This window comes from Microtus pennsylvanicus, chromosome 22 (assembly GCF_037038515.1).
Source record: "Microtus pennsylvanicus isolate mMicPen1 chromosome 22, mMicPen1.hap1, whole genome shotgun sequence".
NCBI classification, from domain to species: Eukaryota; Metazoa; Chordata; class Mammalia; order Rodentia; family Cricetidae; genus Microtus; species Microtus pennsylvanicus.
The window spans coordinates 34,799,176-34,815,295 of record NC_134600.1 but is presented as its reverse complement, the minus strand read 5'-3'; the positions used below and the strand labels follow the sequence as shown (position 1 = coordinate 34,815,295).

The 16,120-nt window shown below is 45.5% G+C and overlaps 1 protein-coding gene across 1 annotated transcript; it reads right to left on the bottom strand.

The window, feature by feature from the left end:
- Positions 1-40: 40 nt before the first annotated feature.
- Pmpcb (peptidase, mitochondrial processing subunit beta) lies at positions 41-12,991 on the bottom strand. Its single transcript, XM_075956073.1, has 13 exons — positions 12,857-12,991; positions 11,820-11,960; positions 10,377-10,463; positions 9,922-10,051; positions 8,257-8,455; positions 7,346-7,425; positions 4,624-4,736; positions 3,032-3,175; positions 1,688-1,848; positions 818-903; positions 646-734; positions 295-370; positions 41-215 (listed from the first exon to the last, which is right to left on the bottom strand). Exons 1-13 carry the CDS (start codon positions 12,953-12,955, stop codon positions 151-153), a joined length of 1,470 nt encoding a protein of 489 aa, XP_075812188.1. The 5' UTR covers positions 12,956-12,991; the 3' UTR covers positions 41-150.
- Positions 12,992-16,120: the final 3,129 nt, after the last annotated feature.

Genomic DNA, 16,120 nt, shown 5'->3' with positions numbered 1-16,120 from the left:
GTCTGAGCCTCTGAAAGTGTATACATAACAGACCAAAGCAAAAGTTCCACATACATTTTTATTTTTTCATTTGAAGACTGGCAGCTCTATAAATCTCAAGATCTCTAGTTTTATAAATATATATGTGTGCAGAATATTTGATCACAAAAATTAATCACGAATCCAGCGCATGTTACTACAAATCTGCTTAAAATCTGGTAACCGCTCAATAGGACCTACGGATTCAAAAGAAGACAGTGAGAACAGAACCCAAGTCCTTAGCAACTGTGTACACAAGGGGAGAGCCAGACTTACCGAGTGCAGCAATGGCTGGACTTTTGTCATAAATGTACTTGGTACAGACTTCTCGAACCATCTCTGCATTCACAGCCTAAAACGGACGATATCATCAGGACATTCTGTAGTGAGATGGATTCTACATGCGTGACCTTTCTTCCTTTCTTTTTTTTTTTTTTATTATGTATATAGTGCTCTGGGCACCAGATCTCATTACAGATGGGTGTGAGCCGTCATGTGGTTGTTGGGAATTGAACTCAGGACCTCCGAAACAGCAGTCAGTTCTCTTAACCTCTGAGCCATCTCTCCAGCCCCATGCGTGACCTTTCTAAACTAAACCATGAGTTAGGGAACCTAAGGATTACTTACATCAATTCTTGCTTCAAGCTCGGGGATGGGAATTCTCCTGTTATAGCATAGCATCTGCCTGCCGATGTCTTCACAAATTGGAGTCGAGCCTGTCAGAGAAGGGAATCTAAGTATCTAGAGAGACATGAGGACAGTCCACCCAGCACCTCCCGCCCGCCCCCTACAGGCTCACCGTCAAGCTGCAGCAGCATGTTGGTTTTCAGGAGGTTTTTTGCTCGGGCTACTTCACTCTCAGTCACACTGGTACAGAGTCGCATCCTAGAACACAGCTGAACTGTTACTAAATACAACTATATTATAACACAACATACAGATGATTATATTTCAATTACTAATCCTAAAACTAAAGGTAAAGGACAAATTATTTTTATGGAGTCGCCATGTGAGCTCAGAGAGGGGAGGATCAGTGGTCACCTCTTAGCTTCTCAAGACAGTCGCCTGAGTCTAATAGCCCAGTATTTAAATCAAGAAGCAAGAATATCCCAGTTAGCTAAATTTAGAGACTTAAGACTCGTAATAATGAAAGAAATTTCTAGGAAGCACTGGGTTTTTCTGCCTTGGCCTACTGACTAATCCTTTTGGTCAGTAGTGTCCAACCTATAGACTGTCTATCAGATATTTACATTACAGTTATGAAGTCATTTTATGGTTGGGGCCAGCAGACCACGAGGAACTGTCCTAAAGGGTCACACCATGAGGAAGTGTGAGAACCACTGCTTTCTTATGCTAAGGTCACATTCGCCTGTCTAACCTGCCTTGCCTTTTTCCACGGGGAAATTCCAGGGGTTCAGAGCAGGGTTCTGGGTGTGCTGAGGAAGTCACGTGCTCTACCACTGCCCCATGTCCCCACTCCTCATGCTTTTAGAGGTATTTTCTGAACGTCCGGTTGACATATAAATATTTTAGAGTGTAATTAGCTTCACGTGAGGTTTAAAAGAAACATCTGTCCTCTGAAGCCGGGGTCACCGCTTTAGGTAAAGGACTTCACGTCTGAAGCTGGGGTCACCGCCGTTAGGTAAAGGACTTCACGTCGCCCCCTCACCATTCCTTCTGCACAGCGGTCAGCATGTCGGCCACCGTCGCTTGTTCACAGACCGTGTAGAGTCCCCACAGTCCGGTGTCTGTGTAGGACGTGTTGAAGGACTGGAAGCTGTGGCACAGACTGCCGTGACAAGCCAGCTGGGCCAGCTTGCTGGATAAATTCTGGAAGAAAAAAGAAAACCCAGCTTGGTTTGTACACTGGATACATGGACCCAAGTCCACACACACAGTGAGCTCTGGCTGTCAGTGAGTGCCGACCCTACATGGTTGGCCGCTGTGGACACAGTGGTCATCACATAGCCCTGGCTGGCTTAGAACACACTATGTAGACCAGGTTAGAGACTGACCTGTGTTTTCCTCCTGAGTACTGGGATTAAAGACGTACCAAGTTCTGCTTAGGCTCCCAGTTCTACCCAGCAACACCTCAACAGTAACTTTACAATCCAAGGAAGAATTACACTTACCTGCCTCAACAGAGAATATAAAAGCAATGAGGTTTTTTTTTTTTTTTTTAGAGACAGGGTTTCTCTGTAGCTTTGGTGCCCGTCCCAGAACTAGCTCTTGTAGACCAGGCTGGCCTCGAACTCCCAGAGATCCGCCTGCCTCTGCCTCCCGAGTGCTTGGATTAAAGGCGTGCGCCACCACTGCCCGGCAAAGCAATGAGTTCTTGCAACTGGTTTAGTAGGTGCACCCATTTATAGCCTATAGTGCTGTTCCCGGGACACGGAAGGCTCTGATTATGCACCCTGAGGTGATGCTGTACCGAAATCTAAGATAGTCACAGGAAATGTACTTTGGATCTCTCGGACACATTTACTGGATTTTGAAATGTAAACATTTTAGAAAAGTTGTAACAGTAGTACAACGAGGTCCATGCCTTCTGCCTGCTTTCTTCAGACATACTGTTCCTTACTTTGTCGGTGGATGAGCCGAGGGCTCGGGCGTGTGAGGCAAGGCACCACTGCACCACAAGCCAAGCCTTACACATTCCCAACAGTTCAGAGTTAGCTGTGGATTTCCTTGCCTCTGGGGTCTTCAGTGTGCACCAATGAAGACAGAGTGCCCAGAAGGTCAGAACATTAACACTGACCACAGTACCTACTGCTACTATTAGAACAGTAAAAACGGATTCTTCTGCCCTTATTTTGTCAACCGTCCCACCAACAAACAGTATGACAAGGCGTTTTTTTTCCTCGCTTAGGTACAATCCAAGAGTCAAGAGTCATGGTACAAGTAACCTATTTTTGCCATTTCAAAAATGGGAAGAGCCTTACAAGGAATTCCTGTTTTAAAAAAAACATGACAGTCTTCCATTTATCATGAAGTTACTTCAAAAACCACTTACCATTCCTCCTCCAAAAGAGCGATCCCAGTTGCCAATCAGTGTGTTTGCAACCATGAGACAGATTGTGTCTGGATGTGCCCAGCCAACCGCTTCAACAGCTATTGCAAGGTGTGCCAAAGGCATCTTGTCGTCCCTCACTCGGATCTGGGTTACAACAAACAAGGTAACTGCCGCGGACCGGTACTTTAACTACGTAAAGCTGTGTTACATTGATGTTACATTTCCCTAACGATGTAAAGATGTGTTGCTCTGCCTGCACAGGGCCCCTTTTTGGTCAGGCAGGGCTGGTGAGCAGCGAGAATATGCAGGAGGACTCTACACTCAAGAGAGGAGAGAACAGGGGCAAAGAGGGAGACGCCCAGGGCCGTCCAGCCAGGCGTCCGCCAACCACAGGGAGGAAGCAGTGACAGGAGGACACAGAAGGAAAGGTGAAGAGCCCCAGGCAAATGGGGATGAAGGGAAACAGGTTAAGTTGTAAGACCTAGGGGAGCAAACAGAAGGGTGAGCATTCATAACTAATAAGTGTCCATTTATTGGGTTCTACAGATAACTAGTTAAGTAACACTTGTCCTAGAGTTACAGAATAGTTTATTTCACCAGAACACCACATTGGAAATACCACCTGGTCAACAGGAGTTGCCTTATTTCCGCTAATATTTTATGTCTACTGTGATGTTTTTAACCCACATGTAAGCAGTAACATGGTACGGCTCTGTGTAGCTGCCAGCGTCACACTGCTGTGAACACCACAATGTGGCCAACTAGACCTGATGCCCAGCGCTGCAGCTGATAAGCAGATCCTCCGCAATCCCAGAAATGAAAGCAACAACACACCCGGTGCAAAGGTCAAAATTCAGCCTTTTTACTGTAAGGTTGTGTTTATACCCTAGCACATGTAAGCATGCACTGTGCAAGAGAAAAACACACAATGAGCAACTGTGAACACTGCTCTCACACCCTGCTTCCTCAGGAAAGAAAAGCAAGGCACTCACGTGAAACAGGAAGAAATGGATGCAAATGCGCCCATCCTTTTCCCTGCTAGAAATACACACACTGAAAAAGTTCAGGATGCTGAGTCCCAAGAAGACCAGCTTGGCGACCAGCACCTGTATTTACCCTTGGAACCAACTCTCCAGCCTGAAACACAGATTTTATACACTCCTCTCTACTTTAACATTTTTAATCCCCTATCCCGTGTGTGTGTGTGTGTGTGTGTGTGTGTGTGTGTGTGTGTGAGCCCAGAGAGGTCAAGAGGGTGTCGGCTTCCCGGGAACTGGAATCGCAGGTGGCTGTGTCCTCTGCTAGTGCAGCAAGCACCGCAAACCACTGAGCCATGTCCTCAGGCTCTTTTTTTTTTTATATATTTATTATGTATACAATATTCTGTCTGTGTGTATGCCTGCTGGCCAGAAGAGGGCACCCGACCCCATTACAGATGGTTGTGAGCCACCATGTGGTTGCTGGGAATTGAACTCAGGACCCTTGGAAGAGCAGACAATGCTCTTAACTTCTGAGCCATCTCTCCAGCCCCCTCAGGCTCATTTTTAAGTAGGAGACTTGCAGATGCTGGACCTAAGGAAGAGCTTGCCTACCTCGCTTCCGGTGAACTCACAAGGAGGCAGAGCTGGCACTTCACCTCTGTGTGTGCACAAAGAGTTACCAAAGTGAATCTTGGCCAACTCAAGCAGCTCGTCGTGACAAACACCTAAATTGAAGGAAAATATATTCTTACGTATCAAAAGCCACAAAATCAACTCAAGATAGCCACCTGCCAGCAGTATGCTTTACAGGAAGTATGGCGTGGATCGTGTGATATATCTTACACATGGAGGACTTGCATTCGCTGAGCCTTGGGCTCAAAGCTTTCCCTGAGCAGCTGGTGTTCACCAACAGACAAATGCATTCGACTTTCTTCGTTTTAATTCTACTAGACTTTTTGATAGGTCTCTAAAACTTTTCTGGGCATTATAACTTCATATGCTTCATATAACTTCTAGGAGTACAAATCTCTGCACAGTGAACACCAAGCCAGTTCAAGAGAGTGGGAAATTGTCATTCATCACTTTAAAAAAAAATATTTGACCCTCAAAAAACCCAGTTTCTATAGACAATCATGTTAAATTATAAAAGTCCAGTGTACACCCTAGTCAAAAGTCAATTTCATAAGTTACCTTTTAAGTAGGGAGGAAGAGAAACATGGTTGAGTCTTCAGAGTTGTACACACAGAAGTGCTTCGCTCTCGGCTCCGGAACCAAAATCAATTCTAACTTTCAAAAACATTCCTATTTTCCCATGTGCTGCTCAGGACCTGACACCCAAACCTCAGAGGAATCACTTAGATCCTTATTATCCAGGCATGGGACCCACACAAGGTCAGTCAGGAAAGTCACAGAACACAGGCACCAGCTCAAAAGTCTAGACATGTGTTTACGCATTTGAGACAGGCCTGGCCATGCAGTCCAGCCTGGGCTTGGTCTCTGAATCCTCTTGCCTCAGTTTCCAGAATGCTTCAATTCTAAGTACATGCTAGGCTTGTGCAAAGGCTTTAAAAGTATTACCATTAAGATTTATTTAAAGGTGGGCAGTGGTGGCGCACGCCTTTAATCCCAGCACTTGAGAGGAAGAGGCAGGCGGATCTCTTTAAGTTTGAGGCCAACCTGGTCTACAGAGTGAGTTCCAAGACAGCTAGAGCTGATTCACAGAGAAACCCTGTCTCAAACAAACAAAAAAGATTTATTTAAGTGAGGGCTGGAGAGATGGTCACTGCTGCTCTTACAGAGGACCCAGGTTCGGATCCCAGTACCTACATGATAGCTTACCAAGCATCTATATCTCCAGGCCCAGGTGACCCTACGCCTCCTCCTGACCTCTGCCATCACTAGGCACTACATCTGGTGGACATGCACACAGGCAAGCAACACATGCACATGAAAACAAATTTTAAAAAAGGGTTTCTCTAAATGAAAACCAACTAAAAGCAGAGTTTATACCCATAGTTCCCAAATAAATCTGTGATGTAACCAAGCAGTGGTGGCTCACGCCTTTTAATCCTAGCACTCTGGAGGCAGTGGCAGGTGGATCTCTGAGTTCGAGGTCAAGCTGGTCTACTGAGCAAGTTCAAGAACAACCAGGGCTACACAGAGAAACCCTGTCTCAAAAACAAAACCAAGCCAAACCAAAACAAAAAGCTGTGATGTAAAAAGCATGACCGTGAGACAGCACAGTTCTTGAATTGCCATGTGGGAGTCGCCTTGACCATCAGCCCAGAGGGCAAGACACAGAATCATGGCGGGACAAAGACGCCAAAGAGCAGAGAATCCATCACACAGCCCTCGCCCCTGTCCGTCACTGTTCTGCCTTCAGAACCAGTAACGGTCGTGGTTAAATAAGCCAGAAGCGCGCTCTCCTCTGACAGCCCAATCTAGAAGGATGTGGGGATGAAATTGTGTATTGGTACAATACAGCTATACTTCCTAATAACTAAGGACTACATGGGAGCTGAGACATCTAAAACACCAACACTTATAAACTATGGCATTTATAAGTCATCAGGAATTGTGGCTTCAGCTGTGACTGAGGCAGGAGGATGGCTTCAAGTGCAAGGCCAGCCTGGGCTATATATAGCAAGTCTGTTTCAAAACAACAAAAAAAAAAAAAAAAACAACTGTAGCTCAGTAAGACAAAATGCTAACAATCTAGGCCATACCATTAACTTTAATTGACTTCAGGACCTACACAGAACAACTCCAAAGTTCATTACATCAACTTGTTTTAGTTTGTAATAACTCCTAAAAAACACACAAAACTAATATACTCTAATATTGAAAGAGAAAATGGGCAAGTCAATTAAAATTCAGGCTGCCAAGACATCTAGCAGAATCTCAAGTGAGAACTCACAGGAAATCTGCTGCACCTACATGTTCTGATTGACATTACACATTCTCACGGCTCCCAGTGTACTTCCCTTATAGGACCAGTTGCTTTACTGAGTAACTGAGCACATGAATAGCTATACCCATCCCAGGTTCAGCCAAGGAGAAAGCTATTTCTCAACTAAAATCTCAAGCCTCTAATTACACAACACAGTCTCCCAAGTTACCTGTCTCCGGGCGTTCATTCATCTGCCTTTGTCTTCTAAGAAACTTACATTGTTATGCACGCTTATGTACTGTAGGGGTTGTTAAGGTTTCTGTAAATGAAACCTACTAAAAACACAACAGGGAGTCTGGTCCAGTGCTCACACTTAAACACTTTCAGGATGCGCCCCAAGAGGACCCAACAACCTTGTCTAGCGCAGTCAGAGGAACAACCGACCTCCAGCAGCAGCGAGCACAATCCTTGGTCCTTTGTAGTGCGTGGTGATGTAATCCACTAAGTCCTTCCGATTTATAGACCTGTAAATAAAGGAGTAAGATTACTTTATTTCATTTCATTTTATAGACAGGGTCTCAGTTCTTGGAAAATATTATTTTAAGGTGTGTTTACACTGTGTTTTTTTAACTCTGAAACTGTGATTCTCTGTCTTTAAAACACCTCTTGGTCTAATAAAGAGAACAGCCAACAGCGAAGCAGGAGCAAGGGTGGGCGGACTGTCAGGCAGAGAGGATAAACGGGAGGAGGAGCAGCAAGAGAACAAGGAGAGGAGGACACCAGGGGCAGCCACCCAGCCACCCAAACACACAGAGAAAGAAGCAAGAAAGGTATATAGAGACAGAGAAAGATAAAAGCCCAGAGATAAAAGGTAGATGGGATGATTTAAGTGAAGAAAAGCTGGCTAGAAACAAGCCAAGCTAAGGCCGGGCATCCATGACTAAGGAGAAGCCTCCGTGTGTGGTTTATCTGGAGCTGGGTGGTGGGCCCCTCAAAAGCCAGAGTAAAGTGATCCAAGACACTCATTCTGCAGCCAGGCTGACCCAGAACTCAGCAATCTCCCTGGTCATGGCCACCACACCTACAGGTAGTACAAAGCACAGCCCCTCACACAGCACACCTGAAATGAATAGAACTCGAAGGCTTTCTAAGTGCTGAAAGTAGCAAAAAGTGCTGCCTTTTCTATCGAGGCATAATCAACATTTCTTGTTTAGCTCCCAATTTTCTATGAGTATCATTACAGCACAATCAGTCACAAGTTTAGATTATCCGAGGGAACATGACTTTCTGAAACACAGAAAGTTTGTATATGTCATAATTTTTGTGCAACATTTTCAAGTGAGAAATACACGAACTTGATATTTTCAGTAGGTCCCAGGATGGTCCGCCCAAGCGCAGTGTTCTGATAAGCTGTGGCGTGAAGGTAATCAAACACAACTTCCTGCAAGTTGGTCTCAACTTCCTGCATCTCTCTGAGGATCACTCCACGTTCACGCTCAATCTCTGCTTCCCCCAGCGTGCTGTTCTGAATTATGTCAGCAAGAATTTCCACAGCTAAATGAAATTAAAGCACCAGAAACACAAACATTACAATCCCTTAAGCCAACATCAGAAACCTTGACACTAACCATCGTTCAATATTATTAATTAGAATATTTAATCCAATTATCACATTAAAATGAATGCAAAATAGAAACTCTATGGTATAGAAGACCTTGGGAAAATCCTAAATGTTACCACTTCTTATTAATTCTGGGTCAGACATCCTAAGAAATCTTGCTGCTAATACAGATGGTTCTAAATAAAAAGTATGAACCTGATATTCATACTTACATTCATTCATACAGTAATGGCGCACACCTTTAATCCCAGCACTTGGGAGGCAGAGGCGGGCGGATCTCCGTGAGTTGGAGGCCAGCCTGGTCTACAGAGTGAGTTCCAGGACAGCCAGGACTACACAGAGAAATCCTGATTAAAACACTCCCTCCCCCCTACACACACACACAAAAGAGTATGAAACAGAAGATGATGTGTTGAGAGAGAGAACAGGTACATGCGCAGATACATGGGTAGAAACACTGCTACCCATATTTGCATAGCAATGAGGCTGCAATGTAAGAAAGGAAAAAAAAAACCACTACAACCCAAAATATGCCCTCAGGAGCAGCTTACAGAACTCTGTCTGCTGAAGTCCTAGCTTGGTAGGAAGTCAGAGGTGGAGCAAATTTTATGGAAAAAATTACATCCCCCAAAAAAGATACCCTCGTTGCTATAGCAATATAAATTTTATTAAGGGTAAAATAAACTTACAACCCTAAGTTTCATTGCTTTGTTACAGTATAAATTTCTCTCTTGTTTCAGTTCATTTTATGAGGCCTTGTCTGAGCCAATTAACTTCAAATGTGAACAGGATAAAGCAGGTGGTTGGAAAAAGTTCATACTGAGATGGTCATGAAATAGTGGAAATTACCATGAAACTAGTTCATTTTTTATAATTATCACTAACACCCAGATGAGTTGGGTGGTGATGCAGATGCTCACAGCGACCTGGCTGCCACCCAGGCACCTGGACCTGAGTTCCACCACCAGACGGGAGCACCTCTCTTCCAGTGCAGAGACAGGACGAACCATAACGCTTGCTCTCCGGCAGTCTAGACAAACCTGGGCCAGCCAGGCTCTAAGTAAGACCTGGCTCAAAAAATAGTGTGGAGAGCTTGATGTCAATCACAAACAACACACAGAGTACTGCAGAGAGTACCACTCAGGTGATACTGACGAAATCCTACCGTAACTAAAACTTTAGAGCAATAAAACTGATTACAACTGTTTAATCACAAAAGTTAATAATTTCATTCATTAGCTTTGGTTTTAATTCTTCCCTAAGAGCATACACCCTCTAGGTCTGTTTTTTATTTATTTATTTATTTATTTTTAAAATAATAGACATACAAAAACCACAGTGTTAAATTATGTCTGAACCCTCATGGAAACTGCATTTTCCGCAGTATAGGCAACAATACCTCTTGGCAGATCTTTAGAGAAAGCTTTGGCATAGTACACGGTCTGTTCTCTGGAGGTGTACGCGTTCAGATGAGCACCCATGTTTTCAATCTCAAGTTCAAGGTCTAACTGGGACCTCTTTTTAGTGCCCTTGAAATAAAGGAAAAAACACCATTATGACATTTCCCTTCTATCCTTCATCTAAACACTTTAGACAGTAAGTGTACAACGAAAGCCAACGCCAGTCAGGCAAGGTCAAGTTTGTAGAGTGTACGAGGTTTCAAAAAATACCCACTGAGGATGGCATTTGTGTATTCCTGTATCCCAAAAGAGCACCCTTCTTTCAAAGTCAGAAAGCAGCTATCAGTAATTATTTCACAAATACTGGAAAAATAGAAACACGGCATCCACTGGGATCGTCTTGTCCTTACAGTGCAGTATTCTTACACTATTTCAGCAAAGCCTCACAACTTGCCTTGAAGGCCATGTGCTCCAGGAAGTGAGCTGTTCCGTTATTCTTCTCGTTTTCATATCGGCTCCCAGCGTCAATCCACAGCCCAACCTGAATGGAACCACAGAACGATTAGGCAAATCCCTGGCAGCTGGCGAGACGCAGCCGCTAGTAACACTCACAGCTCTGAGGACCCGACTGCGCTTCCCAGCACCAATTTAGGCAGTTCCTCTTCTGGCCTCCGTAGGCTCCTGAACTCACATGTCCCCCACACAGACACGTTATTAAAAATCATACAGTAAAATTCAGTTTGTGGAGACAGAAGGTAATTTCAGTCCTTTTTCCAACCTTAAGTTTCCCCTTAAGTTCTCTTTGACCACACTGAACTGACAGTTCATTCATAGGACTTGGGACTTGAAATTTTCAGCACCAGGCTACTGGTAGCTATTATAAATATGGGACTCAGCCACACAGTGGGGGAGCACGGCTTTAATCCCAGCACCCAGGAGGCAGAGACAGTGAATCACGGAGTTCACGGCCAGCCTGGCCCTGGGATACACAAAGAAACCTGTCTGGAAAAACCAAACAAATATCAGACTCAAATTCTTAACATAGCTCATTAGTACATCCAATTAATAACTGTGGTATAAACACCATTCTGAACTGTCAGAAAGTCAGGTTCAAATTCACATGTGAGTTTTATAACCTCAGACACAACCATTTAAGGTCTCTGAAATATCAGTAAAACGGATGAGAGGAGTTTTATACTGCGCTGTGGAATATTACTTGAACTAGACAAAGATATATCACATCTGTTCATGCTGCAGACTTGCACTTTAACTGTGAAAGGGTGTGCTGCTTTTATCTATGCTGCACAGAGAAAAGTCTAATGTTTTGGTTAAACAAAAGATTGTTTAATTCTGTAAGGATGTATTGCATCTGTTTCCCTAAGGCACCTGACTGGGCTAACAGAGAGCTCCATGGCCATTAGCGAGAAAGTAGAGGAGGGGCAGGCAGAGAGAATAGAGAGGAGAAATCTGGGCTGAGGAAGGAGAACAAAAGAATGAAAAGAGGGAAGAGGGGGACGCGCCTGGGGCAAGAAGCCAGGCAGACTCAGAGAAGCAGTGAAGGTCGGAGAGACAGAAGAAAGGAAATAAGCCCCAAGGCAAAAGGTAGGTAAAGAAAAACAGGCTAAATTAGGAGCTGGCCAGAAATGCGCCTAAACGAGGCTGATCATTCCAAACTAATTGTCTGTGTCATGATGTGGGAGCCAGCTGGGGCCCAGTGCTGTGTACAGGAGGGCGGGAGAGCCCCACAACCACGCTTCTGTCAACAAAGATGGAAAGCGAGAGAGGTTCACACGCCCAGAGAATCAAGGCCAATCAACTTCCAGGCAGCTACAGAGCCACGAGTCTGCTCCCTCCCAAACGAGGCGCCTTTAGGTGAAAGGCTGTTGCAGTCGCTTACAGTGCACGTTGAGAGCCCGGAGTTTTCAGAGGCGACTCGGAGTCCATTTTCCAAACATGTAACACGTGTCTCGGGAACATTCAGAACAACCTGGGCAGCAGCCTGTGTGCTTCTTAGTCGGGTCCCTCCACAACACCACGGCTAACAGATGTAGGAGGAAAAGAGAGCAAACACTACTTACTACTCTGTTATGCAATGTCAATCAGAAAGAAAGACCTCAGGCTCATTCCATAAAACACTTTCCTAGACTGGAAACAAAAATATAAAAATGACTTCACAAAAATGTAACAGGAAGCTAAGGTCGCAAAGGAAACGTGGGTAGAACCGTATCAGACTGTAGACTGTCACCTATCACACCGTAGACTGGTCTACAGAGTGAGTTCCAGGTCAGCTAGGACTACACAGAGAAAAATAAACAAGAGAAAAAAAGTTCATCTTCTGTCACGCTTGCTAACAGACATCACGGCTGCCAACGAGATGTCCCAAACCTGTGTGTTTTACCTGTATAAAACCCCTGCTCACCCTGCTCGGGCCACCTCTTTAGACTTGTAATAAAAAAAGAGTGCATGCCCCAGGCCCGGTCTGTGTGGCTCAAATAAAAACTTCAAATTCATAAAGGGCTCGCCCTGGTCTCCTTCTCTTGGGTAAGCACGGCTCGAATACAACATTGGTGAATACAACATCGGTAATAACACACGCACGCACACACATTCCCAGATACCTTTGGAGCAAGGAAACTTTCAAATAAACTGAGGATTAACTTGTCTTAAGCAGAAAAAAAGAGGCAGCATTCCTCACTGATCTCCCCCTGCAAACTGTCAGCAAACACTAACATTTTAGTGGTCAGTGCCTGCTCCTTCCTAGACCTGGGCAGCCGGCCCCGCCCCCGCCCCCACCCGCGGCCCCGCCCCGTGGCCCCGCCCCCTCTTGCAGCCCCGCCCCGTCCCGCGGCCCTGGATAGGGGTGGAGGGACCCGGAGGCCCCGGAGTCCCCGGAGCGCAGCGGCTTCGTCCCCGGCGCGGCGGAGCGAGGCTCACCTGAGCAGCGGCGCCGCCATGTGGGAGCCTTCGTCTGAACCCCCACAGCCGCCTTCGGGCGGCGGAGAGCAGCGTCCGGGAGACCGCGGCGGCCGCCATATCAGCTGCGGGGGGGGAGCTGGAGAAGTACTTCCGGGTCGTGACTCCAGGCCCCAGAGCAGGAGGCTGGCTGGCTGGCGCCCCCGTGTGGCCGCCGTGGGAACTACAGCCTCCCGTTCCGGTTCTCACCTACTGGGGCCGTCAGTTGTGCAAGGCACACGCGTGACAACATGAATGTAACCTGTGTCCCCGAGGCGGGTGGAAGTCATCGGAAAGAAGCAGACGGGAGGGAAGGGTGCGATCATGTTGGTCCTCCTGACTGTTCTATTGTTTACAGCCTTGCTTATTCCGTTCCGCAGAAATAATACCTCCGCCGAAGTCGCTACTGAAAGCGGACGTTTGCAAAACCTACTCTTCCATTCTGTTAGCGAGACGTAGTGTTGTTTGCCTCCAAGGGCTTAGTGTGTCTTAGCACTCTACCTAGACAATCTGGGCTTTTTCACATCCCGGGCACCTCTTTATCCATGAACATGTTAGTGAAACTAAAATCAGCAAGCATTTTTTTTTCATGAATTTAAAAAAAAAATTATTTATTTATTTATTTATTTATTTATTTATTTATTTATTTATTTATTTATTTATTTATTTATTTATTATGTATTCAGTGTTCTGCCTGCAGGCCAGAAGAGGGCAGCAGATCTCATCATGGATGGTTGTGAGCCACCATATGGTTAACGGGAATTGAACTCAGGACCTCTGGAAGAGCAGCCGCTGCTCTTAACCGCGGAGCTATCTCTCCAGCCCCAACAAGCACTTTTTAAATTAAAAAAAATTAATTTAATTTATTATTATGGGGAGGGGGTGAGTGCATGCCACCACATACGTGCTGAGGTCGGAAGGCGACTTTATGCAATCAGTTCTCTCCATGTAGAAACTATTACATGAATTCGGGGGTGGGACTCCGATGGTCAGGCTTGCCCTGCAAGTGACTTTACCTGCAGAGCCACCTTGCAGCCCCCTGACAAGCTCTTTTTTGTGAGGCAGAGACATGATCGTGTTAATTTTACGGATGTAGGATCTGGGGTATTGACTGCCTAGCAGGTTGTTTAGTACACACACTAAAGAATGTGTCCTGTACTCTAGGAGATGGTGTCCTATCCAGCTTGTCCCCTCCTTGCCTAATGCCGACTGTACATTATCTTCCAGGGGCCCCTCCCCACCTGAGGACCCGTCTTCCCCACCCACACTCCTAACTACTGAACAACAGACTTGAAAGTCCCGTTGGCACATCTGTGTTAATTTGTACAAAACAGAAATCCTGACTTTCCCCTAAATCTCGCCCCGTAGCTCTAACCAACCACAGGTCCCTCCACCCTGATATGGAAACCGGAAGATCCAAGTCATCTTCAGCCCCGCGGTCCTCTGACCCCCACAGCGCTCTGTTGCTATCTTATGGATAGTAACCATTCTCACTGATGTTTAAACACCCGCGCACCAGCTGGCCTTGCTGTATGAGAAGGTGATGGAACCTTAGGCAGGAGAGCTCCAGGTAGAAGTACTTCACTGGGGCAGCCCCTGGAGGTCTGTAGCCTGGTCCACTTCCTCATCTCCCCCGTCTTGAGTTGTGATGCCGTGTGATGCCCCACTCCTGCGGCCGTGCCTTCCCATCACGATGGATGCATGCCCTCTCAAATTGCCGGGTGTTTTACCACAGTGACGGCAGGGAAGCCAGAACAGACGGAATCTCAGCACACTTTGCGTTTGCATCTCTAAGTGTGGTGAGAATTTTTATTTCAAATATTTAGTGCTCATTTGTACTTTCTTTTTTTTTTCCTTTGGTTTTTTCAAGACAGGGTTTCTCTGTAGCTTCAGAGCCTGTCCTGGAACTAGCTCTTGTAGACCAGGCTGGTCTCGAACTCACAGAGATCCGCCTGCCTCTGCCTCCCAAGTGCTGGGATTAAAGGCGTGCGCCACCACCGCCCGGCTCATTTGTACTTTCATTTTAAATTCTTTTCCAATTTTTGTATGTATGCGGTACACATATTTTTGGTGGGACGATGGATGTGTCTCTGTGTGTCTGTGTGTGGGGGGGCACATGCTTATGTGTGGAAGCTCAAAGGTGACATTAATAATAGGTTTTCTGTATCATGATAATAGGTTTCTTTGCCAATGCACTAAGCCAGACCAAGCCAAACTGAAAGAGTAAAAGAACGGGTTTGAGCAAAGAAACTCCAGGGTGAGTTCTCCAGTTCCAGAGGTTGAAGCAGAAGTCAAGCTCCCGAACTAAAGCTGGGAGGTTATATAGCCTGCAGGAGAGGGGTGATTGTGTATCCCAAGCTGGGTTTGCGCCCAAGCATACTCAGAAACTGAATGCTTTAAGTGGGGCAACTTCAGGGGAGCTGCTGCCACAGTGGTCAAGAATGCAGAACTGGGCTTTCTGAAGATTCTCTGAGAGGGTGGGGTTGAGAGAGAGATGGGGGGCTTCTTAGACCCTGCAGGAGTGACCTGGAGGTTCCAACCAAATGGCTGGGAGTCGTCAGTGACCCCTTCCACCTTGTTCAGATAGTTTCTCTAGACCATGAGCTCACTGATAGGACTGGTCTCTCTGGTCAGCTTGCCCGGGGGACTCCCTGTCTCTGCCTTCCAAGGCCGGAACAACAGGCAGACCACCAAGCTCAACAAGTTACCTGGGTTCTAGGCATCTGAACTCTGGTCCTAACACTTGTGTAGCAAATACGGTAACCATTGAGCCATCTCCCTGCTCCGCATTTCCGATCTTTAAGGAAAAGTTTTCGGTTTCTCTCCATTTAGTATATAGTTTTTATAGGTTTATCATGTATAGTTTTCTGTAGGTTTATCGCATATAGTTAGCTACAGGTTTATTATATATAATTGGCTATAGGTTTATTGTATATAGCTAGCTATAGGTTCATTGTGTATAGTTAGCTATAGGTTTATTGTATATAATTGGCTATAGGTTTATTTCTATAGCTAGCTACAGGTTTATTGTATATAGTTGGCTATAAGGTTTATTGTATATAGCTAGCTACAGGTTTATTGTATTTAACTCTATTATTTTGAGGTATGTTCCCTCTATTCCTAGTTTATCCAAAGATTTCATCACGAAAGGACTTCATCTACTGTCATTGCTGTGTGATTCCCATCTTTGTATGGTATTACATTTGTAGATTTGCAACATCCTTGTAAATTGCTGGCTGCACAAGC

Bases quoted from the DNA above. Each gene is read 5' to 3' on its own strand.
- Pmpcb (XM_075956073.1), bottom strand. From the start codon at position 12,955: ATGGCGGCCGCCGCGGTCTCCCGGACGCTGCTCTCCGCCGCCCGAAGG. The intron at 10,464-11,819 runs GTAAGCGACTGC...GGTTCCATTCAG, and splicing joins CCGGGCTCTCAACGTGCACT to GTTGGGCTGTGGATTGACGC. The intron at 8,456-9,921 runs GTATTGTTGCCT...AATTTCATTTAG, and splicing joins CTCTAAAGATCTGCCAAGAG to CTGTGGAAATTCTTGCTGAC.